Source organism: Delphinapterus leucas, chromosome 18, assembly GCF_059928025.1.
Source record: "Delphinapterus leucas isolate spDelLeu-1000000601 "Yukka" chromosome 18, BTC_Dleu_Yukka2, whole genome shotgun sequence".
Classification (NCBI taxonomy): Eukaryota; Metazoa; Chordata; class Mammalia; order Artiodactyla; family Monodontidae; genus Delphinapterus; species Delphinapterus leucas.
The window spans coordinates 67,633,717-67,660,955 of record NC_143146.1 but is presented as its reverse complement, the minus strand read 5'-3'; the positions used below and the strand labels follow the sequence as shown (position 1 = coordinate 67,660,955).

Sequence of the window (27,239 nt, the reverse complement as noted above, 5' to 3'; positions counted from 1 at the left end):
ACATCTGGCTGAATGTAAGCCCCTATGGCATCCTGGCTAGAATGTAACCTCTACGAGAGCAGGAATCTCTATCTGTTTTGTTTGATGAGTATCAGAGATCTGTAGAAGGGTACCAGGTACTAGTAGGTACTCAATAAATGTATGTTTTATGAATAACATTAAGTCTCTCTGACCCATGCAGAACAATATATAGAGAAATAGAAATACGTAGAATTTTCTAAGATACGATTTCTGATAATATAGAAAGAATCCACCTTATAATTAACTGTAAGTAGTTGTTTAGGTTTTTTTACTTGATATATTTGGAAAAATTGTATTAATGGAAAATGTGTGTGTGTATTGTGCCTCAGTCCAAAAGGATCAGAGGCAGGACCTACTGAAGAGAACTGTACAGAAGATTTCTGGAAATTAAATCTGTTTCAGAACATTTTTTAGTGTAATTTTGATATTTCCCTTCCAGAAAAAAAGTCAAGCAAAACATGTTTGTTGATTCATTCTTTCTGTGAACATTTAAAGGCTACCTACTAAATGCAAGGCACTGATCTAGAGATTTAAATGTGCTTGATTTTACTTCTGTCTCCCTACCCCCAACCTGGTCCTCTATCTGGAGGAGGAAAAACACAAGCAATGGTATCTATTGCTAGACAGATTTAGTTCATGATACATTAAGCTAGGTATTGGACATTTTCTAACTAGGGCAGCTTTAACAATACAATGAGTACTTTTTTTGATTTTCAAATAATTCTCAAGAGTTTATTGTTCAGAATGTAAACCTAACCAGAAATCGTCTCTTCCCCCCTTTCTAATCATAAATCTTGCATTGGGGAGATAAAGTATGATGGTATCTATTTGAGTACAATTTAGTGAAATAGTCACACTTCGCGTATGAGTGGACACATGCAAATAAATGTATACATTAAAACTGGACAGCACGTAAAGAGATTTAACAACTCGTCCTGTTGCCTCTGCAAGTAAAAGAACCAAAGCTCCATTTATGCAATTGCTAAAATATGGCAGATAATGATGCATTCATGTTTAATATTGCTAATAAATTTGAAAATTCACATTTTTATTGATAAACATTTTCTTGAAATGCAGTCTAGGAGGACAGATTATTAAATTTAAAGACTTTATAAATGAGAACTGTAGATAGTGATGGGATTAGTAGCAGTGCTGTGTCGAGAGCCACCTACCACCTTACCTGGCTCCCAAGCACTCAGCAATGACTTTCGAATTTCACTTTTATGTGCAACCACAGTGCACACAATTTTAGGGGGAAAATTAGCATGGTAACAGAGTAATAATCATAGTAAATATTGTGCTTCTCCTTGTTGACTTAAATTACATACTTAAAGTATTTCAGAAAAATATTTCTGTTAGTCTAGCTTAATATATTGAAATTTTTCCCTGTAGAATTTATGTATAGAAGAAATACTTAAATCTCTTATAAGAGTATCTCTTTAACATACACACAAAAAAGGCATATTTTACACTCCAGACAGTCTGAGATCTAGAATTATTTTTATCTATTGGAAGTCACAAAATCTCATTAATATTTCCATCTGCATAGGTTTTAATGACATATTGCATAGGTCAGGATGCCCCAAGAATTATTTCCTCTTTGGTTTAGTTCTTTCTAAATTTTCAGGAAATTTTTGAGAGAAATGAATTCATACCTTATAAATAATATTCCAGGATTCATCTTAGAATAGTATAGCACACTAAAATGTATTTTTTGTGGTGAAAGTCTTACCATATTTGATTATTATACGAAAGTCTTAATGTTCTTTCTAATGATCGCCCTCTGAATTGATTAGAACACATGATTATTTGATTTTATTTTGTATCATTAGTGGACTTTATGTCTCATTCTTTTTTTTCCCATTAAGATTCCAGAAGCTTATTTCATTAGAGATCCCCATACGTTCCTTCTTACAAAGGACTTTATTAAGGTATATGTGTTGTATTTAGTGTTCAGAGTGTCTTTGGTCTCTAGCTGCATGCATGCACTCACAGGATAACATTTCCACATTTAACCCCTGCTTCTAAATAAGAATAGTGACTTGGTTAATGGAAGCATGTTTGGAAGGAGAAGCAAAGCTTGTCTACAAAATACTAACACTTGGATGATTTTGCACCCTGCGAGAAGAGCACCCGGTGAATATTCTGGACTTTTTTCATGGCTGACTTGGGATACACTTGCGTTGTCAGAGTGTGTTGACCTCTCTCGTTGATGCATATTGATTATGACAATTACTCTCCTTCCCCTGCAGGCCATGGAGGCACAGATACAGAACTTTGGACAAACGCCATCTCAGTTGCTTATTGAGCCACATCCGCCTCGGAGCTCTGCCATGCACCTGGTAAGACATAGCAGCTTGCGGAACATTTTGGACCTGAGTACAGATCAAATAAAATAGTGATTTTTAGCAGCATTTTAAAAGGCTCTTCCTTTATTGGCTAACTCTTCAGCCTCAGTATATACTGATTACCCGAGGGAGAAACAGAGAAAGGAGTAGAGTTCTTACCTTTATGTTTGGCTTCAACTAGCCCAATTTTGGATTCACAAAAATAGCCATCCTCTCTGACTATATATGCATCTACATAAACTCCTTCATACACATACAGGCTTACAGACACACACCAGCACCAAAATTAGATTACATTTACAAATTAGAATGTAAATATAATATAAACACGATATGATGCTGCCTAATTTAATCTTTTTGGGCAGGGTGGGGTAGGGGAAGTAGTTCATGAGAAAAGGAAAGAAATATAATTTACAGCCACTTCAGGGAGGCTGTAGAGAAGAGGGGTTAAGAATAAGGGAAGCAGCCGCATAGCACGTGGAGATCAGCTCGGTGCTTTGTGACCGCCTGGAGGGGTGGGATAGGGAGGGTGGGAGGGAGGGAGACGCAAGAGGGAAGAGATATGGGAACATATGTATATGTATAACTGATTCACTTTGTTATAAAGCAGAAACTAACACACCACTGTAAAGCAATTATACTCTAATAAAGATGTAAAAAAAAAAAAAAGGAATAAGGGCCTCAGAGCCAGACTTGTGTCAAACACCGTCTCTTGCCATGAACTAATGAATGAATTGGACAAGGTATTTAAGCTCTCTGTTTACATTTCAGCATCTGTAACTGGGGGTAAAAATAGTACCAACCCTGAAAATGTAATGACTCAATACTGAATATTGCACTTAGACCAGCCCCTGGCATACAAGTGCTCAGTAAATGGTAGCTAGTGTCAGCACCCACAGCAGCTTACATTAAAAGGTTTATTCTCATCTTTCAAAGGAAAAGGTAATATTCTTTTCATTTTAATCTGAGTTTTAAAAATCAGTTTTCATAACAAAACAGTCCTTTTTTCAGTTTTTAGCAAATGGTGAACATTTCCCTCTTTATCTAATTTGAAGAAGGTAAAATTTTTTCCTAGAATTCACTTTTTAACTGTGATTTTCCACTAAGTTTTGACTGAAAAAAAAAAAAAGTTTAAAGGTAAAAACGTGTTTGCAAAATGAATTACAGTTCATCAGTGTTTCTAGACAGTTATCAAGGCACCAGACACCTTAGTATTGGAATAAAATGCTCCTGAACATCGTCCATAATATATGTGTAAACAAATGTATCAGTTGTTATTTCCTGACGGAAGTATTGTTCACACCTTTCATTTATTCTATCAGTTACTTAACAAGTTAGTATTGAGCCCCTTCTGTGTGCCAGGCACGACCTTAAGCACTGGCGACACAGAGGTAATACATCCTCTACACCTTCAAGGAATTGATAGTCGAACACCTACTGAAACACATAAATGAATGTGTGTGTTTGAAAACATTTCTTTTCCTCTGCAATAACTCATTTCAGCCCCCTTGATTAGTCACTAATGAACTCTGCTGCTTGAAGTGGGTCCTCGCATGCGGCCAAGCAAAGAGGCTTTCACCACATGCGCTGCTCCCATCCAAACACCCAGACACAGTGTAGACGCGGAGCCTCCACACCTGAGATGAAGCATTTTTAATAAACTGTCCAAGAGAATATCTCTCACACTTTATTTTATGAAATGCTTTGGCAGAAGAGTTGTATTCCCCTGTTAGTTTTCTCTGTTTAATAATGATAATAAAAATATTTATCCTGGAGAAATGCCCAGTCAGAACTCATTACTTTCCTAGGGGGAATTGTTAGAGACTAAATTGGCATGGAACTGTTTATAAAGAAAATAAGCTTTTTAAGTTTGTGTAGCAGGGGATTCATATATATGTGTATATATAATAGTGAACAATTACAAAACATGCATGAAAGCTAAGTAATGGTTATTCCCAGCATCCCTATTTTGTGTCTTTTATGTAATCATGTTTATAGTATTTTATAGTACTAAACAGTAGTTCTTATAGTGTCTACTTTCTATCAAGTCATATGCTAGATGATTGAGAAACAAAGATTAAAAAAGAAAAGAGAGTGTTATCCCTCAGGAAGCTCACCATACAGCAGGGGAAGGAGACCATAGTCATCAGAGCCGCAGCAGAAATGCACACACAGCGCTGACAAGGGAGGCTGTGATATTTTAATTATTTAGACTGTAGCCATGACCCCAGATCAACCAGGTAAAAAATGAAAGAATCAGTTCACTGCATATTTCATGTAAACAGTGTCAGTAACTGACTTGACTGATTTTTCCACCAAACTGATGTTGTAACTGCACTGAATAATTACGCTCCATCATGTGGACGTATCTCCAACTTCTCATATCGTCTGGCGGTACCTAAGTTGCGGCTGGTCTTTAATAAGCGGGTGTCCTCCCGGCGACTTCGAGGAGTCCCTGCTCGCTTCTCTGTGCCACCCTCTCAGACCAGAGTGCCGACTGCTCGGCTCTTGGTTTGTGCCCTTGCTAGCCTGTGTTAATTCCATTCTCCCCCAAGCTTTCACTAACTGTGTCATTCCTTTTGTTTTCTTTGCTCTCTTCCCTTTCTATTCAACAGTGTTTCCTTCCACAGAGTCCACTCATGTTTAAAGATCAGATGCAGCAGGATGTGATCATGGTGCTGAAGTTTCCATCAAATTCTCCAGTAACGCACGTGGCAGCCAACACGCTCCCCCACCTGACCATCCCTGCGGTGGTGACCGTGACCTGCAGCAGACTGTTTGCAGTGAACCGATGGCACAACACAGTGGGTATGTGTACCTAAGGGAGCCCCTTACTAACGGGTTCTTAGAAGCTGCGCTTCAGGTAGGGTAGGGTAGGTGTGCTGCGGGCTAGCAAGGGTGCCAGATGAGCTGCAGAAAGCGGCAGAGTACGTAATTGCCGAACCTAACTGATTAACTCTTGTCTGTCTTATTCACTGCTGCTGTCTTTCAGTGCTGCACAGAATGCTTGGCTAATGGTTAAGTACCCAATAAGTACGTGACAAATTGAAGCAGTCCTGCAGATAATTCAGGTCCTCCCACCCTGCCCCACCAGGAGATAAAAACAAAACAAAACACTTTTATCCCATATTAAACAAAAGTGATTTTGAATCTAGATTTTCTAGATGATGGTTTCAAATCCTCTTTCTTCCACTTCATTAATTCATTTAGGAAATATCTGAATGACCACTTTGTGTCAGTGGTCCTGGGCACTGGGAGTACAACAGTGAACAAGACGAACAGCATGGCTCTCTCTGTGGAGCTTAGAGTCTTTGAGAAAAGACAAAATCTAAATTGTTCAGTGATTTCACGTGTGTTTTCTCCAAACTCATTCCTGAAGTTTCCAGCCAGTATATCTTGAAGTAATATAATTCTGTCATAAAAATTAGACATATTGATACTTATCTAGCCAGGACAGGAATGGATGTGACTAATTGATTTAGCTGGCCCAGTTCATCACTTAAGATCTCCCTGGAAGCCCAAGGATTCCCATGTCTCTAAGACTGAACGATGAGACATGCCGAATTCACCTGAATCTTTCTATTCTACTGACTTCTGCATCACTCTGAAAAACCAAACGACTTTTAGCTTAATCTCCTAAGAGTTTCTAAATGCCCCTATTTTATGGTTATTGGCGATATTTTCAACATGAGGTAGAACGACTTCCATTCAATCAGAAATATGCAGCAGACATCTTTTAAAAATAGGACTTTATTCACAGGAGTCTTAGCCTCTAGAAATGTTTTGCATTGAAAGAAACTATAAAGAATTGATCTTTCTTTAGAATTGTTTAAAAGTTTTATATGTTATATAACCCCATGTAAAAAATTATGACTAATGAATTCAGTCAAGCTCCAAATATTAATCCTCTGAAAGTAGCTTTTAGGTTAAGATTTTAGGTGTGGCTCAATTTTGTACCTTCAGTTGACTTGTCATCTGTTGAAAGAAGGTCCACTTGGATGGGATCCCCATCTTCCTCTCTGCCTTGACCCAGGTGGGCCTGTGCCCATACCCATCCCTACTTGAAGGCAAGACCTTTTCTTAGATTTCAGCTCTCTGATGGGTTCAAGAAATTTTGTAATCTTCTACTTTATCCAGCTTTTTCTTCTTGTTAGGATAACACTCTTCCCAGCTTTCTCCATCTTAAGTGGAGACTAGCAGTCCCTATTGTGATGATTTTTTTAAGACTGTCTACAAAAACGTAGTGTGACTGAATCATTCTTGCAGTAATTTACCAAATAATTTTAAGCAAATATATATATATTGTATAATCATTATAAAACATTGCTTATTAGGAAATTCCTTTCTGAGAATTTTATGGTCATTTTCTCTTTTAATTAATCTTTAGGCCTCAGAGGAGCTCCAGGTTACTCCTTGGATCAAGCCCATCATCTTCCCATTGAAATGGATCCACTCATTGGTATGTTAGCAACAAAAATATATTTTCATGGATGCTGCCTCTCCACAGATACCTATGTGGCTATTTATCACAAATGATAGTTGAATAATAGTTTTTTTCTGCCACAAATTAATGTGCAGATAACATCAAATTACCATCAAGGAGCTGTGCAAATCATAACATGCCATCTAAGAATTTGTTGGTATTAAAATAATTATTTGTGGCATTTTCTTGGTATTTTAGGAGGTCACTTAGGTTGGTTCTAAACAATGCAAATGATTCCAAACTGTTCTTTCTTTCAGCCTCAACTCTTCCTTAACAACTTTATATTATTTGAAATATATAAGGACTCAAAGCTATTACTAAAGAAAACTAATACTAAAGAATTTCTTTTCTGGAAATCTCCATTCACTAGAGCTAAACCTTTTTTTAATTAAAGGTTTCATATGAATTGCAAACTCGGGAGCTATAACTATTTGCAGCAGATATTCCAAGTATTTTAAAATAATCACATACACATTTATTAGCTGTGTGATCCAGAGCAAGTGCCTTAATCTCTCTGGGCCTCAGTTTCATGTCTGCAAGATGGTTCCTAATCATGTTTGTTCTGCCTGTCCTCATGGGACCTTATGAGAACTAAATTGGAAAAAAATTGAACATGATACAAAAAATTATAAAGCCATACACAGGTTACAGTATTTTTTCTTAGATTAATCCACCCTACATCTTTGAACCCAGAAAGAGGATGAGGAACAGACGTTTGGGTTAGTTTCTTATACTCCAACACAAAATAGCACTTAACATTTCTTTGGGAGAATATACACTTAGGACAAGGAATATTTTTAGAGTTGAGGTCTAGCTGTTTCTCTGCTGAAAAGACATCGACAGTGTCACATACAGCTGGAGTGTAACTATGGAAAAATTAATAGCTGTATTCTAATTAATCAAAGACCAATTACATAGTTTTCAAGTGACTCAGGATGTTTGCTTTTCTTTTCCTTTGCTGTTTTTAAAATTATTTTTTATTTTTTACCTTCTCTAGTAATTACTATTTTAGTGTTAGTAGATATCCACAAATAGTAGCATTTAGATTTAATTGGTGTTAGAAAGTGATGTTGATCTTCTACATCTGCATTTCCTGTTTAAGAATTCAGCCCAGGGATTTAGCCTGAAAGGACGGCGTGGAGTAAGGGACAGGCTGGCATACAGACAGGCACCAGGGAAATCAGATGGTGTGTCTGAGTTCCTGACTTTATTCAGATTCAATCCCAGTGCTACCCACTGATTCTCTGCCTGTCTCTTTCCTCCCCAGTCCCTCTCCCATCTTTCTTATTCCTCTCCTCCCCTGCCAGACCATTCTGGAAAGGTTTCTGTTTGTTGACAATCCAGGTCTTTAAAGCTGCTGACCTAAAGTTCCCTGAGGGGCTGCCTACATAACAACACCCCTCCCACAAATCCCTACTTTCTTCTTTTCACGTGAATTGTAAATGCCATCAGAAAATGACAGATGGAGGCAAATATTAAGACATTTTTTTTCCTTATGTAACACACTTCATACAATATTTATTCCTCAGTATTATTGAACTTGTTGGACACCAATGAACTTGTGCAGGGTGAACATCTATTGAATTTAGTGCATTTAAATATTTTTATTATGTTGTAAATTCACATCTTGAATTCCTCATATTGGTGGAGAACTTAAATTTCCAACAAGTTTTTAATATATAATACAGTTCATAAATAATCACTGCTACTAAAGAGTTTACATTTCTCATGGGGAAATGTTAAAATCTTAATAATCTTATAGCCTTAAGAACCCATTTCTAGGTAAATGAAGCATAAAAGTATTCCTTCTATAAGTGGTTGGTGAAACTCTTGTGGAATCTTTCTTTAAAGTTCTTTTTCCATTTATGTTTAGCCAATAACTCTGGTGTGAACAAACGGCAGATCACAGACCTTGTTGACCAGAGCATACAGATCAACGCCCATTGTTTTGTGGTCACAGCCGACAATCGCTACATTCTTATCTGTGGATTCTGGGATAAGAGCTTCAGAGTTTATTCTACAGAAACAGGTAAACTGAGCTATGAAATACCTTATCCTCTTCAAAATGCCAATTGTGACACCTAAAGCTTCATATGAAATCATACTTAATAACGTAGGCATTTTCATCTTGGGTGCCGAGATTCAAATTAAATGCTCACATTGTAAGTAAATGACTACTTATAATTTTATCCACTCTGAACTTCAGTGTGAGCTGAGCCCTGAGTTCATAGGACAACTGGCACTACAGTCCCCTTCCCACAAATCAGGTCCAATAAAAGACCTTAAACCTCCCCTTAGTCTGGCCCAACCCTGAAAAAAAGTCAAGATTGTGTTATTTTATGTTCTTTTCTTGAGAAGTCCCAAGTGACATTCTTGTATCACTTTTTCAGAAGCAGCTCAAGAAACCAAATCTGTAGCTAGATTTTGTTACAAAATTACCTTGTAAGTTTGCGGGTCTATAGGTTCACTTTTCACAAATCTAGTAAAGTTAAGCTTATTACCATTTAAAGAAAAATAGCCAATGAATTTGACCTACGATTTCTGTGTTTCAGGGAAGCTAACTCAGATTGTATTTGGCCATTGGGATGTGGTGACGTGCTTGGCCAGGTCTGAGTCATACATAGGTGGGGACTGCTACATCGTGTCTGGGTCTCGAGATGCTACCCTGCTTCTCTGGTACTGGAGTGGGCGACACCATATCATAGGAGACAACCCGAACAGCAGTAAGTATTTGTCTAGAATTGTCCTACCAGACTAAGAACTCATTTAAACATGTTTTGCTCGTTTTAATTTTCCTAATAGTTTTTGCTGGTTTTGTAAGGGTTTTAAAATACGAGAGCTTAAGCAGCAAACATCTACGTTGGAATGTGGCTATATTCAAGGTGTACAAAAGAGCGACCACTATAACCTTCAGCCTGAGGAAACTCCCAGATCCCCTCACATTGACCCTGTGCTCAGCAGCCCTTCCCCAGTCTCCAAATGTCCCATCCTTCCGAAATTTCCTTCCGTGTCATCGGGTCCATTCAACTTCGTATGATTTCTCTCAGCTAAGTGTAGTCTCTCCCTTCTCTGAATTTCCATATGTTTTATTTGTGCTGCAAGAGGACACTTACTGCTTTCTACCATGGGGTGTAGTAAATATCTGTGTATTTATTTGACAATGACTGAATACCCCCTTCAGATTAGACCCTGGTGAGGCAAAGCTGAATAAGATGATTTCTTTGCTTGGTATGATTCCTGAGTGTTTTTTATTCAAAAGTGCTCCCGAAAATATCCTGTAGGAGGAAAATGGGGGGACTCCAGAGTAAAACAATTTTAGAAAACACCGCATATACTCTTACTTTCTATGTGAGCTCTGAAAGCCTTACACAAATAAAGCTGTTGATAACCCACAGTTTCTCAAACATGTTTTCCATGGAAGAGCAGTTACTATCCCTTGGAGCTGCTATTCTGAGGAAACACTGAAGTGGACCGTGAGTCCCTCTCTCTGCATCTTTTCTGTGGTTCCTGGCATAGTTGCACAAATAATAGGTTTTCAATAAATATCGTTGAATGACTGAAGAACTGGATAAGACATTTCCTGGAAATAATTACTGTCTTTAATTACCAAGCTTTCAATATTTTACATACACATGTTTCCTGTAAAATAGAGAATGGTTTCTGTAAGGTGTTGATAATGGCAAGTACCTAAACCAGGATTATTCTAATTATGATTTGTACATTGGGCACAGCTTTAACAGTACTCTAAAATAAACTGAAACATGAGTTTGGGAATATTTGTGATGAAACAGAGATAGGAATTTTCCAGGAATGCTGTGCACCTGCCACTGAAATACTATAAAAGTAGAGAAGAAAAGACGTGTACAGGATGCTGTGTTGTAACTACATGGCTGGCCCCCTTCCAGCCTGTGAGAGAGCTGGGCATGGAAAGCTTCATATATATATATGTGTGTGTATATACATACATACACACACATACACACACATATATATGTATATGTATATACATATACATATATATATATATAAAGGTGGTAGGAGAATGAACTAGATGACCAGGTGACTTATTCTTGTTGCCCACAGCTAGATGTGAAGAACAGTAAATGAAGAAACTAAAAGTGTATTATGAAGTAGTGTCTCTTAGTGTAGATACTGAATAAGAGAAAGTGCCTCTGCTCTAAGTTGTGAACTAAGTTGTGATATTGGTTTGAGGAAAACACATATTCAGTTCAGTGTTGCTTGATTTCCAACCAGCTCAACTAATTAGCTACCAATTGTACATTAAACCGAATATCATACTCTAAATACTAGTAAGTTAACCTCCTTATTTACTCTCTTTTTTAAAACCATATCCTTAAAAAAGGCAACTTCATTTTTAGCAGGATATGTATGTGTTTGTGTGTGTGTGTGTGTGTGTAAAAAATGTTTGATCTACTTTATTATTATTATATTTTATTATTTTTAAGCATGGTACATTATCACATGTATTTTATCTAATTGTATTTTTACGTATTTCCCAGTTTCCTTTTTTCCTTTTAGATGAGTGTAGTGTTCATAAGAAGAAAAGTTGAACTGAGCAGCAGGGCTGTGTGGTATCTTCCATCCATTAGTGACACAAATTAGAAGTTATTAGACAGAAAAAAAATTTAAAGAAGCAGAATAGGGTTTTAAATCCAATTAATTAACATCTTCAAAGTGAAGCTCAAAAATGATGAAAATGATATTTCCAAAAAGAGAATTCATTTCTTAAATGCTACCATTTGGTAGCAGAGAAGATAATACAGTGTCCTGCTATGAGGTATGCGTATAGATGACTCACTTTGTTGTACAGCAGAAACTAACACACCACTGTAAAGCAATTATACTCCAATAAAGATGTTTTAAAAAAAGGAATTTTAGGGCTTCCCTGTTGCGCAGTGGCTGAGAGTCCGCCTGCCGATGCAGGGGACACGGGTTCGTGCCCCGGTCCGGGAAGATCCCACATGCCGCGGAGAGGCTGAGCCCGTGAGCCATGGCCGCTGAGCCTGCGCGTCCGGAGCCTGTGCTCCGCAACGGGAGAGGCCACAGCAGTGAGAGGCCCACGTACCGCAAAAAAAAAAAAAAAAAAAAAAAAAATAGGAATTTTAAAGAAAAACGTTAAATTATAGTAATTATCTGTTAACTACTTTATTTTCTAATGATCTTTTCAACCAAATGATGGTTAACAGTTGATTGTGTCTTTGTTCCATCACTTAGCAAGGAAAGTTAAATGTAATACTATTTAGAGTGTTTAAAGTTCCTTTCAACAGGAGCTATGTAAATAGAAATGTTTATGTTAATCCTTAAGAACAAAACTGTGAATACTGGATTTGTTAAAATGTAGAATTTTAAGTTTTAAATAAAGACAAGATTATCCCTAAGACATTATTGCATAATATTATCCATATAGTATTGCCTCCATTTAGGGGGATTTATTTTTTGATTAAAACTGTTGTCATCATTATGAACCTTAAGGACTTCCGTAAAACCCACCCTGCCAAGACTTTCCTAGGCATTTAATGTGGGCATATGTAATTTGGTTCCATTTGATCCATTATCCTTAACATAAAGGGAGAAATACGCTCTTTTAGATTAAACAGGATGAGTAGCTCAAGTATTAGTCAAGCAGCAAGCATGTATTAAATGCCTGCTGTGTGCTGGTACTACCTTAGCAGCTGGGAGTGCTGGGTAGTCAAATTCTGACTTTCTGGGGTTTGCAAAAGCCTATATTATGACCACGAAACTGCCTGTCCTGCTTGGAAGTACTGAATATACTAAGTATTACATGAGTCTTGAATTGCTATCAGATAATATTTAGTGTCATAAGTATTTGTATCTACAAAATGCTTAACATTACATCTTGGGCACAAATTGATGATTATGTAAAAACTGGTTTCAGCTTTTTGCCATACGGATAGTAAAAATCATAATAGTAAAACACAGTAAAAAATAATAATTAGTCATATTTAGCATTTGATTAACTTGACTGACTTATGACTCAGTCTGTGAAAACAGCCAACCTAGCAGCTCATGTAGGCATGCCTAGAGAGACCATATATTTTGGTCAGTTCAGTTTTTGCAAAGGCAGTCAGAGCACACACTGAATTGACTGTCACATCAGGGATCAGCCGTGGGTGTTGACACAGATTTAGTCCTTGCGGTCAGAAAACTCACAAAATGAAGGGAAAGGGTTTTGGGGTTTTTTTTCCTGTTTTATTTTATTCTAGCTACCAATTCACAGGTCAGAGAATCAGGCTATATGTTCTTTCTGTCTCATAATGCATTGCTACAAAAGACCGAAAAGCTAGTTATGTCTAAATTCATATTAAAGTGTGTGACACAACGCCCTTAGGTTTCAAGGGCTGTATATATTAACCTCGACTTGAAGGGAGAAGTCCTAGCATGAAACGTAATATCCCAGTAGCTGTTAGAATTCAGGACTTGGTGTGGACATTGAATTTGCTTTGTGTGTCAGAGGCTGAATCATATTTATCCAGCACAACACCATAACGTAATAGGATTCATTTACTCACCCTATGTGCACATCACTAAAACTTCCTCAGGATAAACTCAGGTGCTTTAATATATGTATGTTTCTTTTGCATTGTCATCCTTATTTTTTAATGGCTAGCTCTGTTAGTGCCACAGAGAAAAAATAAGTAATGTTTTTGAATTTTTTTAGGTAGGTTTGAAAGAGTTAATGGTTTCATTGTGTGTCAAATATATTGCTGTGACTAACTTGGACATCTCATAAATAAATCTTCTTCTAATTATCTTTATAGTTTTAATGAATTTGCCGCAAAGACAATGAAAATGTGTAAGCAGATTATTATAGAGTTTTAGACCATAAAAGAAACAAGCAGAGGCTACCTGGCAGAGGTTCCAGTTGAATTATAGTAGTTTTATTAATATATTTAATGCTAATATTCATTGTTACTCTTTCAAACTTGTGACTTTGAACATAGACAGTTTTCTTGTAGATGTAAACTAGGTCCCTGACTACATAACAGAATTGCAGAGATGTGAGGGACAGATGCTTTCATCTGAAACAGACTTTTACACAAATTCTGAAACTAATTTGGAAGTGATAAAAATTAATTTGCGCACTTTAATTGGAAGCAGGCTATCGCATGAAAAGAAGGAGAGCAGAGCAGGCAATCTGTGCTAAAAGCTGATTGAATTTTTTGTCAGGTAGGTATCTTGGACTTGGCTGTTTATCCTCCTGAGCCCTTCTTTGCAATATATTACAGCCCATCTCTGACTGGTGTTCTTTAAAAGGATCAATGCTATTCCTGTTGAATCCCTAGAGCCCCAAATTTCATTGATCTTGGGACTTGACATTTCTCATTACGTGCTGTAGCTTCCAACGAGATAGTCACAAGAGGGGCAAGTCAACATTGTCTCTTCAGCAGACACTTATAATACATTGGGACCTCGGCTCCAAATCCAGTCGGCTTGTAAAGTGTGTGGTTTTAATGTTTATACCAGATGTAACATGCCTGATAGAGAGTTTGTTGACATTTTTTAAATCATATCATAGCCACAGGAAACTTTGAAAGAGAATTTACTGTTCATCTTTTCAAATGAAATCTACAAATATGCATTGAGTAATATGTATGACATTGTTTTCATGCTTTTTCTATTTCACTTTTGAAAAACAAGTCTTCAGCTCACGTTTGAGAATTATACAAACTATGAAACAAGAAGTCCATTGAAAAGGAGACTCCAGCTGCGCACACATCTCTTCCCTGGGCTCCCATTGTGTTAGCTTCAACTCTGGACACTGACCCTCCCGCCAGCCCCAACCTGTCACTAAACATCTGCCAAATCACATCCCTCGCTTTGTCTGCGTCCAGCCTTCTTTTAAAGCAACCATCCTGGTGCCCAGCTCCACAGCCACCACTGACCAGTGGTGTTATAGGGGATGAAGAAAGCGTGAGCAAAGAATAGCCTGAAGATATTTTCTATATATAATATGATATATATATATATATATGATGAGTGTCTCACTTCTCAGAGCAAGGAATCTTAACTAGGGTTTAGTAAATGTTAAACCTCTTCTCATTAACTTTGAGAGGAAGCATAGTTACATGTGTAATAATTCTTACCTCGTAGAGCTTTCTGAGGGCCAAAAGATAATGTCTATAATGTAGCATCCCTAACACGGGGCCCATTCTGCAGGAGACCTCTCAGCCCTCCCATTCCCTCAGCCCAATGTTAGGAGACATTATAGGGTTCCTGACTAAGAAGGGGGCTGCTTGCCACTCAGTTTCTGCTTTTCCTTGCCCTTTACGGAACCGAGGCTGCAAGGGTCTTTGTCCTGGGTCAGAAGCAGTATAAAAAACAAGAGTGACTAATATGTTCTCGTGATCAGGGAGCCTCGGATCTATACCAGCGGGCTCTCTGGGCGTCATGCAGAAACCTCTACCTCCTTGGGAAAGGCAGGTGGATTATACTGTTGATTGGGGAAGGAGATGGTAGGACAGTAAGGTACCGTGGCCTAGATCCAGGTTCAGGACCTCAAGGGAAGAGATCTGCCCTGAAACAGCAGGGCTCAGGGGAAAATGGGGTCAGCGTCCTCTCTGAAGAAGAAAAAGAACAACTTAGAGTCAGTGAATAAATAGGTTTGTATCGATCTTCTATTTTTCATCAAGTACTCTGTGATTGTGTAATAAAATGAAACCACATCATGGGACGTTTTCCAACCCATGGAATGTTTTTATGTGGATTACCTTGTGACCTGTGGAAAATGCAGGCCCAGGTGTTTCTGGTGCTTGGGCCAGAAACCTCTGCAGCAGCCCTCAGGTGGCTGAAGACACAGTACCTCAATAGGAATTCCTCACAAACTAAGTTTTTCTGAGCTACCCCAGCAAATGTCTAACATAATTTTTTCAAAATAAATTTTGAAATCAGAGTAGTGATGAAACTGCTGCACCCTTTGAAATCTTTTGTTCTGGAATTTCAAGTCAAAAATCCATCATTTCTGTATAGTATAAATGTGAATGAAAATACCTTCTACAGTGATTCTTCAGTGACTCAGCAAAGGTCGCAGATAAAACCTGAATGTCATACATCATCAAGAGGTTCATTTTCCGACTCCCCCAGAACTGCACTGAGGTTCACAGAAAAACTCTGCTGTTTTTGTTTAGCTCCAATTCAGAAGGACCAAAGCTTCCCCTGCATATTAGTAATCCCATAAATGAGGTTGAAAATAATAAGAACCATAAGCAATCTTTACTTTGATCTTTTCTCTGAAAGCCACAGACTATCACACTGACAATGCTCTCCTTGTCAGTTCTCTGTGGATAGCAGCATCTATAACACCTTTGCACTTTTTTTCATCATCCATTTTGAGAATATTGAAATATCTTGTGATAAAAATGAGGTGGAATCTGTTTACTATAAGACTTTTATATTTGGAGTTTCCAAATGCTTGTCTATAAGGAATCTCAAAATTGGACATGTTTGTTCATCATTCATAGTAATTCCATCACCCAGAAAGCTCTTCTCCTGAGGAAATGACTAGGGAAGGAGGGCAGTGGTGCTATGGTCCTTAGAGGAGAGGTCTCACCTGCACCTCCCTCTGCGCAGGGCCCTTTAACCCGTAGCTACATCCATCAATTGTGATGTGACAGTGACAGAATATTCCTAGGATTTTGAATGATTGTTGGGGTGTGTGACATCTGTCCCTGACAATGAAATGAAATATAGGAAATACGCTTTCCCCCTGCTGCAGGTTCTCCAACTCAAAACCCCTGAATAACATTTTATTTACTTTTCTATAGTTGAAAGAGGGAAACAGTGCTTTCAGGGGCCCTACAAAATCCCCTAATAGTTAAGTTTCACAGTTTATCCAAATGATCTGGGGGAATTGTAATGAAAAATAGAACATTTTAAGCTTTCTAAATCAGAGGTAAACCTTTGAAAAACTTTATTTTCTAATATAAAATATATTACATACATAAGGAAGATTTTTAATATTTTTATACATTTTTTAAATTCCCTGCAGTAGAACTAGATTGCTTTTTACTTTTTCTGTAGCATATAAGGGAAAGGTTTAGAAAACTCTATATAAATTGTATTAAACATATAATAGCAGGATTTTTAATTCATCAGTCTCTCCAAGATAAAATAATCACTTAGAAAAATTAAGGATGATATTACACATAAAATCTTATCAATAATCTTCATTTTGTCAGGGAACTCAGGGCATCTGTGAAGCATAAGTTTATAAATTATATAAATATGTTTCGGACAAATCTAGGACTGCTGACAAATCTAAGAGGATACTCTGCCAATACTCAAATGCGTTATAGCAAGATACATAAATTTAGAATAAAAAGACAAACTAACGTGGACTTTCAGCTCTCCCTCCCATACTCCATCTAAGTAAGAAGTGCCTCAAAAGCAAAATGGAGGCTCACATGATGGATCTGAGGAAACTCACAGAAAACTGTGAGCAGTTCCTGGAGAGACAGAAGACCGGTGGGTCTGAAGGAGGAGATATTGGCAGAGGGGAAGAGTGTTGGGTGCCTTGCTGGGTAGGGCGTTTTAGTTATGTGCCGTCTTCCCAGAATTTTCCACCATCTATTGATGCCTTCCCTCCTGCCACTGTGGGGCAGGGAATCGGAGCACCAGTCTAGCTGCTCAGGGCCGTGGCATCACATCAGAGTAAAGGGAGGGGCTGCCCAGGAGGCGGGCACAAGTGCCATCCCTTTGACATTCACTTCCCCCACTGCCCCCTCTACAGTGGGGGCCGGGGGATTGCAACCCAGGGGGGCAGCTCTCAGAAAGAGCAGCGTCGCCGAGACCAAAGCATAGGATGTTTTTCTGAGAGACAAGATGAGGGAGCGGTGGTTCAACCCCATCCAGAACATGAGCGCACAGAGGAAAACAGGCCAGCATGCAGGGTCTCAGGCACCATAAGGGAAAGATCACAGACTCAACAACCAGGTGAAGCAGAATGAACAGAAGAGAAAAACACGGAACTCTTTAAAAAGGCACAATATTCTCTAAGATATAAGAAAGGGGGTCAGAGAGGTTTAGTAACTGGCTCATGGTCACACAGCTAATAAATGCCCTTACTAAACAATGATTGCTATTTTTAACGTTCAATTTAATGGCATAGCTCTTCATTCCCGCCATTGGTCTGTAGTGACTCACCGCTGCTGTTCCTCTACAGGTGACTATCCTGCACCAAGAGCTGTCCTCACGGGCCATGACCATGAAGTTGTCTGTGTTTCTGTCTGTGCCGAACTTGGACTTGTTATCAGTGGTGCTAAAGGTCAGAAGACATTTCTTTCATTTTCGGTCTTTAAACACTATACGATTTTCACAAGTTAACCATGATTTATGATTTATTTCCTTTAGGAGGCTCTCCATAGACAAATGTAATCCCTAGGTTTTTTGTAGCCGTTTAGTTTTATTATTAATACTTGCTAGTACTAATATAAAATAGATATAAAATATTATGTAGTACTTTGTGTTCACCAGCATTCGAGCCAGAACACTAATAAATTAAACTGCAGCACACCCCTATGATGCAGTCATTACAGATAACATTTAAAAGACAAGGGGAGGGGACTTCCCTGGTGGCGCCGTGGTTAAGAATCCACCTGCCGAAGCAGGGGACACGGGTTCATGACCCAGTCCGGGAAGATCCCACATGCCGCGGAGCGGCTGGGCCCGTGAGCCATGGCCGCTGAGCCTGTGCGTCCGGAGCCTGTGCTCCTCAGCAGGAGAGGCCGCAACAGTGAGAGGCCCACGTACCGCAAAAAAAAAAAAAAAAAAAAAAAAGACAAGGGGAGGAGACTTCCCTGGTGGTTAAGAATCCACCTGCCAATGCAGGGGACACAGGTTCGATCCCTAGTCCAGGAAGATCCCACATGCCACGGAGCAACTAAGCCCGTGTGTCACAACTACTGAGCCTGCACTCTAGAGCCCACAAACCTCAACTACTGAGCCCATGTGCCACAACTACTGAAGCACGCACGCCTAGAGCCCATGCTCCACGACAAGAGACGCCACCGCAATGAGAAGCCCGCACACGGCAACAAAGAGTAGCCCCTGCTTGCCGCAACTAGAGAAAGCCCGCGTGCAGAACGAAGACCCAATGCAGCCAAAAATAAAAATATAGTAAAAAAAAAAAAGAAATAAAAAAAATGAAAGACAAGGGGAAGATATCCGTGATGGTGGGGTCCATGGGGGGCTCAGGCTGCTCATCAGACACAGCCTTGGATCCAACCCCCTCCACAAGTCATTTTCTTCTCAAGGCTGGGGACTGTGTAGTGGTAGATGGGAAAGGAAATACGATGACTTAATTCTTTTGACTTTTTGTGGAAAAAGTACTGTTTCGGGAAAAGTCAGGAAACTTGGATTCTAATTCTGGCTGAGATACCAGTTCTCCACGGGAGGCTCCGGGGCAGTAAGGAGCCTAATGCTTTGGAGAAACTGAAAGAAAACCAAAGGGGCCGAGTGTGGTGAGGACACCGCGGACGTAAGGAGACAAAGGCTGAAGAGGTGAGGGGCCCCCGCGGCACAAGTATTTGCCATTTGTATTTTGTTTTGAGTGTAGTGGGAAGCCATTGGCGTCAGCAAGGCGATGAGGTGATCGCCATTGGAGTCAGCAAGGCGATGAGGTGATCGCCATTGGCGTCAGCAAGGCGATGAGGTGATCAGGTTTGGTTTATAGGAGCTTAGTCTGGCCGCTTTAGAGATAATGGGTATAATGTCTGAAGGCAGGGACACTGCGTTTTTGTATTTAAGAATAAATAACCCCGGGAGGGACACATAGGATATTTTCACTAAATGTCTTTTAATGTCTGTCTTAGAAATAACATGTAATATCATTCTGTTCTGTAAAGCAAAAAAAAAGAAAAAAAGGAAAGGGAAGGAAAGCAAGAGACACAATATGCATAGGGAGAAACATTAATTTTCTGTATATGATGGTTGATACTAGAAGTGATTGCTATTTTTTTTCTCTAACTCTTTGTATTTTCTGGAATGCACATCTATTACTTTAGTAATCAGGAAAACATTTAGGTATAGCCTTATAATGTCACTTGTTTTGTAAAATATGTATCTACTGAAATCAATTGTTTGAAACATAAGAATGTAATTCATGCATGGTTTTTTGCAGTTTTTCTGGGGGTTTTGGGGGACAGGTAATACCAAACTACATTAACCAATTATTTGTCTGAACTTGACTACTGAATGTTTTATCTTAAAATTTCTACCTGAGAAAAAATAAGTCACTCCCCATACTACTTTTACATTCTCGCCTCACTCTTCATTTATTTAAAAAAGAAAAAGTGTTCCTACAGTCTGAATTACTGGATTCCTTTTCTTAATTTTGCCTTTTACATTTTATGTATAGACTATAGAATGGTAAAACTTATTATTTGATAGTATTGTATTTATGTGGTACAATTAAAATTTTGATGATACTAAAGAAAATTAGTGATTGTTTTGATAATTCTCCTGAACTTTCTAAAGAAAAAGTTCTAAACACATATTAAGAGAAAACTTTGACATACAGTCTTTTATTCTCATGTAATGTATGAACTGTATCCTTTTTTAATGAATATTATCTCATGAAGGAAAAGAGCAACTACTGACCTAGATAAAAAGTTTGGAAGACACGTGTGTGTTATGTAACAGTTTTCTGTACTTGTTCTGTTGAAATCTAACATCAGTGCTTTGCTCTTGCCACCATAGTTCTTTTCTTTTCTACCTTCTTTCAACAAATCTGAGTGTATTATTCAGGTACGGTTTGCAGGTGTGTGGGAGCTAATACGTGACTGGTCGTCACCAATGACTCTGGCCTTTCTGTTCCCCGCTCTGCAGAGGGCCCTTGCCTCGTCCACACAATCACTGGAGATTTGCTAAGAGCCCTCGAAGGACCAGAAAACTGCTTGTTCCCACGCTTGATCTCTGTCTCCAGTGAAGGCCACTGTATCATCTACTATGAACGAGGACGATTCAGCAATTTCAGCATCAATGGGAAACTTTTGGCTCAAATGGAGATCAACGATTCAACACGGGTAAATCTGCATGTTCCATGCTAACTGGGGACCTAGCCAAGAGGTTATAGATTGACTATTTTACATTAAATGACTCATAATAGAATTTCTCTGGTATCCAGGTAAATGTGTGTTGGTTTGTAAAAGCATATAAATTCATGTTGATTGATGCTTTGAACAAACCCAAAGTTCATTTAATCCCAAGTAACTAACTCAGTGAATTAGACTTCGGAGGTGATGGCTGTAGTTTGATTAGAGGTTAGACCCTTAAGGAGATTTTTTCCTAATCTCCTCTTACAAACAATTGTTCCTGCGTTGCACTCCCCTGACATTAAAACTGAGTTTATTGTCAAAGAATCTTATCTTCTGAACCCTAGACCAAAATTACATACCAAATTGCCCATCACTCACAAATGAATTATAATTGCTGGTTTATCATTATTAAAAACAGCTTTTAAATATGCTTCTGCCATTTGTTCTAAAAGTCTTGACATAGCTAGTATTCAGAACTTAACAAAACATCATGTTACTTAATTCTCAAGTTCTTTCTGGATTAGACTGATAATATTCTCTTTGGGACTTCTGTTATTTTGTAACCTAAATTGGTTTTAATAAGATGCTTTGTTTATGTAAGAACTTTGATGAATTCCACATTGGAAAGTCTATGGATTGGACTTTAGAAAACTTGGACTAGTGGCTAAAAGTAGAAAATAATGACAAGGGACTTGTATTAAGTGCCTTCCAGTAGTGCCCACTGATCTTCTGGGAAACACTGAGAGAAATGGTTGCTTTTCTGCCTTGTCCAAAGGCCATTCTCCTGAGTAGCGATGGCCAGAACCTGGTGACCGGAGGGGACAATGGCGTGGTGGAGGTTTGGCAGGCCTGTGACTTCAAGCAGCTGTACATTTACCCTGGATGTGATGCTGGCATTAGAGCAATGGACTTATCCCATGACCAGAGGTGAGCCATGTTGGGGAGAAATGTAATCGCTCAAGAACTGTCATTGAAAGTTCTTAACATTTTACCAAGGGTGAAACGTGCTGTGAAGAAGATTCCAGCATGCAGATGGAAGAAAGACTAGTGCAGAGAAGGGTAAATTGAGGAGAGGAGTAAGTACTGTAAGAAAGGATTCTGGTAAGAAGAAAACAGAGGAAGAGAATAAGGGGGAAAAAAGAAAGAAATGGGTCTGAAGAAAAACAGGCGCATCTAGACACTGCCCAAAATGTAGAATTATCCCCACCAGCTTCTCTGTTCTCACATCCTTACCTGGTCTCAGACAGGCCTGCCTGGCTTACATTATGTGAAAGAAACACATATTTTTTAGCAGAGTCTCGGCTTGAGGCATACATCTAGCTAAATGCAGCCAAATGCAACGTACAGACTACAGCTGGCCTCTGTTTTAAAAATACGAGGCACTCGTTACTTGAAATAATCTCCAGCACCACCCCCCCCATTTTCTTATTCACATACCTGCCATTTGTGTTATTTTGCGGTATTTTATGTATTTCCCTAAGACACTATAATCTTTTCTTGGAAAGAATTGACAGGAATGTTAACAAAGTAATATGATTTTCTCCTGTTCCTCAATTTGCAACAAGATTTTGTTATTTCCTAAAGTTTGCCTTTGGGTTTATTATAAAGTGAAAAGAATAATTGGAATATAAAGTCTAAATTTCTAAATTTAAAAAATAAAACAATAATCTTAATACGGTAATTTCTCATTTTTTGCTATATATTTAACAGAAATAAGAAAAGCTTATTAACCAACTTATTTCAACTATGTGTATATTCTTTATAAGAGTATTGGTTTTAAAACAGTATGAATGTTAAGGCTTGTATGGTAAATTTAACAAAGCATCTTCACACTATAGTAAAACGGTACTGAAGTCATCAAGAAAAGCAATGGAATTTAAGTTAGTTTGGGGAAGGGGTATTTGATCTGCAGCCCAACCTGTTTTAAAGAAAATTTAAGCAGATTATTATTAGAGTGTTCCAAAATGCTGTAGTCCGTATTCATAAATGGGAATGGTTTACCGTGTAATTATTTTATATACATGGGTGTTTCTAAAGTATTTGAAATGACCTGTGTTCTTAAGTAGTTTAAATATTCTCCCAGATATTCTTATTCATTCATGTATTCATGTTGCAAACATTTGCTGCCACCATCATAGATTAAACACTGTGCACAGTCCTGAGGATACAAAACAAGATCACTGACCCCAAAGAGCTCAAATAATCATAATAAATGTATATGAGGGAAGCAGGAGCAGAGGAACAGAAGAAGGAAGTGATTAGCTCTTCTCAAGGGGTGCAGAGGGCAGGAAAGATTTTGTAAGATCTTTATCCTTCACTCGGTATGGGGGAGAGAGTAGATGAGAGAGCATAGGCAAGGCTGTAGTCGTCTTAGTGGTCTCCCAGGAGGAGCAAGGAAAGATACTGTTTCTGTTTCTTTTTCAATCTCATCCTTAATTTCAATTATTATTGTTGTTTTATGATGTCCTTGATACGTTGGAGCAGTAGCATATGCACATGAGTTACAAATTGACAGATAAACATACAGTGAGGATGCCTACTCAGAAAGTCTTTATCTGATGAGTTGTCTGATCAAAAGTTAATCAACACATGGTCTGGCAGTCCAGGTGTTTTCAGAATTGATTCAGCTTCTCCTAGGAGAACCAAGAATAAATTTTAATTCCATCTGAGGGCACACAAGAGTAAAACCTGGTGAACTTTGAGATCGTGCTATTGTTTAGTGTAAAGTAGCACCACATCAGTGATTTTGTGTCTCTCTTAACTACCGCCTCTGCTTTTCCAGGACTCTGATCACTGGCATGGCTTCTGGTAGCATTGTAGCTTTTAATATAGATTTTAATCGGTGGCATTATGAGCATCAGAACAGATACTGAAGACAAATGGAGAGCCAAAAGCCAAGTTAAAGCTGAGAGCACAAGTGCTGCATGGAAAGGCAATATCTCTGGTGGAAAAAAACTCGTCTACATCGACCTCCGTTTGTACATTCCATCACACCCAGCAATAGCTGTACATTGTAGTCAGCAGCCATTTTACTTTGTGTGTTTTTTCACTACTGAACACCAGCTGCTACCAAGCAAGCTTATATCATGTAAATTATATGAATTAGGAGATGTTTTGGTAATTATTTCATATCTTGTCGTTTATTGAGAAAAGGTAGTAGGACGTGTCACAAGAGACTTTTGACAATTCTGAGGAACCTTGTGTCCAGTTGTTACAAAGTTTAAGCTTTGAACCTAACCTGCATCCCATTTCCAGCCTCTTTTCAAGCTGAGAAAAAAAAAAAAACACGTTTGATACTTTGTACATCAGATGCATCTTATTTAAAGGGATACTTTTGTAAAAGTAAAACCTTGTATAAAGAACAAAACATTTCTTAATTTTATTGTGGAGTTACAACTTGCATGTTCTTTAATCCTGAAGTCTTGATGGAACAGGTGCATTGACACTAGGAAATAGTAAGATCTGTGCAAGGACACAGCTTGTATGAAAGGATTGAATTTGGGCTCAATCAGTAATTTTTGACATTTTCACCAAAATTCATAGTTTTGCACTTTTAAATCTAAATTCATCCCTTCTAAGTGAAATTTGCTCATAAAGCATTTGAATACTAAGCCATTATTTGCCATTTTGGTACTTGATACAAAGAAAATTCAGCCCTAACCTTCATAATTTGAAGACACAGCAGAAAGGGGGCTTAGGGATGAGGTCCTGGTTTTATTGTATAAATAGGAGTCCCGACCATTTAGTTCCATAGTAATGGCTTCCCAACTCCTGGACAACTCTTCCAGAATCATCCTGCTGGCTTAGCGTGTGTACATTAGGGGAGGAGAATCTGATGCTAACTTTTTTGCTGTTTTTTTTTTCCCCCTCTCTCTCTCTCTCTCTCTCTTTGGTTCTTGAATAGCTTAGTTTCTTTAATAATAAGTCAGACTTTATTATAACAATAACTGGCGTTATTCTTTTAGGTTCTTGTGAAATTTTCACCTAAAGCCACATTCTTAGCCTAAGGCACTTCATCTTTTATGATATACAATGATGGCTATCAAATGATTTTCCATACATTGTACTGATCAAGTTATACACCCAGGGGTATATACACTTTATTCATGTTTCTTCTTTGTATATTTGGTGACTGTATCGTCATAGATATGTACATATTGTGTCGGTAGGGCTATGAGGCATGTTACAGGAATGTAATTTTCTCAGAATTTACACTCACTTGCAGTCATTTATTTAAAAAGATAAAAACAAGATAATGGGTTCTTTGTATTGGCACTTTGCACCAGAAACATATCATTATTTATTGATGTGATTACTTATTTGTTATCCACCTTGTACTAGTAAGTTTTAGCACTGAATTCCTTCTTCACTGTTGTTTGTATTTATGAGATTCTGAAGTTCTGGGGAATCGGCGTAATGATTAATTTATTCATCACCAGGCTGTAAGCAATATCTTGAGTTTGTAGCTTAGAATTGGGAGGATAATGAACATCTGGAAGACAAGTTCATTTCATCTTGAGATCATGGTGAAATATTTTGGATATATAAATTCCTTAAGCTATTGTAACCATGTTTTATTGCAAAGATGTAAAATATGCCAGATGTGTGTGAGTTGGAAATCAAAAAAAGACAAATAAAATATGCAAAGAATTCACCGATTTTTTCACATTTCATTGGACACTTCACTTATGTGCATTCATTATGTTGTCATACAAGTTTAAGAAATCAACGTCACCTCATATAAAGGCCTAGAGCATCTAAGAACATGAAATAGAGTCCTAATGAGGTTCTGTAATTTGCTGAAACATGAGCTTCTCTGCTTGACCATCTGGCAGGGATTTGGGGCACCGGTGACCAGAGGGAAACAGCTCTTGTTATTTCTTCTGCACAGTCCACTTTTGGGGTTATTTTTGTTTCATTTAAAAGAAACTAAATGCAGGTGAAGGGTGTAACAGTCCATTACATGAAAGTTAGCAAATCGTGCTATTTTCATTTGAACCACGCTTTCTAGAATTTATCGTTGACCAGGCACGACGCAGGCGGGAGTGGAGGAGCTGCTGACCAGAGCAGGCAGGTAACAGGAGCTGGGCTGAGGGGGCTCCAGACGGGCCCAGGGAGCAACAGAACCACAGGTAAGCTTCCATCTGCATTCTCGGGACAAAAAGGACACAACCATATAGTAGCCTGAGAAAGCCTTGCTACTGTCACTCTCCCTCCTGGCCCCAAACCAGACGTCTGTCAGTCATCCTCAGCCCGGCTGGCTCCCTCAACCCAGCCCTGCTAACAGCCCATCCATCACTCCGCAGGCTGGTCATTACCTCAAGGCCTCTTTAAACCGACTGCCCCACTTCCAGAACCATTGCCTGGACTGTCACCAAGACCTCTTGACCAGAATCTGGGCCTCACATCAGAACCCTCCCACCGTACTCCATGAGACTGCTGCCCGAGGGTCTGACTACACCACCAGCCCAGTCATCCCACTGCCCAGCACCCTGCCATGGCTTCCTTGTGTTCCTAAACTCTGGTGGGTGAAAAATCACCTGGGGAGCTTATTTCTATGAGCAGAATCTAGGGCCCCATCCACCCAGGTGATTCTGATGTGGGTCACCCCTGGGCACATTGTTGACAACATTAATGTAAGGGATGAAGCCCAGACTCAGGAGAGCACAGAAATCCTCCAGGAGGGAAACAGTCTCATCTACCCCGCCCTTTGACACCCTGCACCTCAGGCAAACCCACCTACTACCAGTGGCTGAGATCTACCCTGTGCCTTGGTTCTTAGTGTGTTCCCTGCCCAGAGAACTCCTCTTTATCTGCACCACCTGGTGGCACTCCTTGCTGCAAATTGACCTAAACCAATTTGCTCATTCACAGGCTTTTTGGCAGGTGAAGGTAGTCCCCAAACCCCACATCTTCACTATGTTATAATGAAAACAATTTTCAGGATCAATTTCTGCCACATCGTAGAAACACATCTTCAGCAAACACGTTTTAGCAAGCAAGCAAGCAAGCAAGCGTGAGACCATTCACAGAAGTCTTCTGTGAGCTTGGGAAGTCCAGCGCCTTTTTCGGTGATCTGACAATCATTGTACATGGAAGATACACTGGAAGCAGATGCACTGATCATCTGGAAGCAGGATCCCATTAGTCTTGTAATGCCATTGGCAGCCAGACTCCTCCAACCCAATCATTTAGGAATCAAGCCTTGGGTACCACCCCAAGAGTACAGGCTAAAGACCTCGGTCGATTCTTATACCCTGGCTATGGAGCAGTAGGAAAAGTCTCCAAAATACTGTAGCCAGTGTAGATTGAATT

The 27,239-nt window shown here is 38.8% G+C and overlaps 1 protein-coding gene across 1 annotated transcript in view; it reads left to right on the top strand.

Annotated features, from left to right (window-relative positions):
* The window catches only part of NBEA (neurobeachin), a 620,750-nt gene extending 593,850 nt beyond the window's left edge, over positions 1-26,900 (top strand). The window contains exons 50-58 of the mRNA XM_022574654.2: positions 2,274-2,363; positions 4,985-5,177; positions 6,757-6,828; positions 8,726-8,881; positions 9,405-9,575; positions 18,053-18,154; positions 20,716-20,912; positions 21,700-21,851; positions 23,707-26,900. Of these exons, the coding sequence (XP_022430362.2) occupies positions 2,274-2,363; positions 4,985-5,177; positions 6,757-6,828; positions 8,726-8,881; positions 9,405-9,575; positions 18,053-18,154; positions 20,716-20,912; positions 21,700-21,851; positions 23,707-23,797 (1,224 nt within the window). The 3' untranslated portion in view covers positions 23,798-26,900. The remainder of the gene's footprint in view (positions 1-2,273; positions 2,364-4,984; positions 5,178-6,756; positions 6,829-8,725; positions 8,882-9,404; positions 9,576-18,052; positions 18,155-20,715; positions 20,913-21,699; positions 21,852-23,706) is intronic.
* The last annotated feature ends 339 nt before the right edge of the window (positions 26,901-27,239 follow it).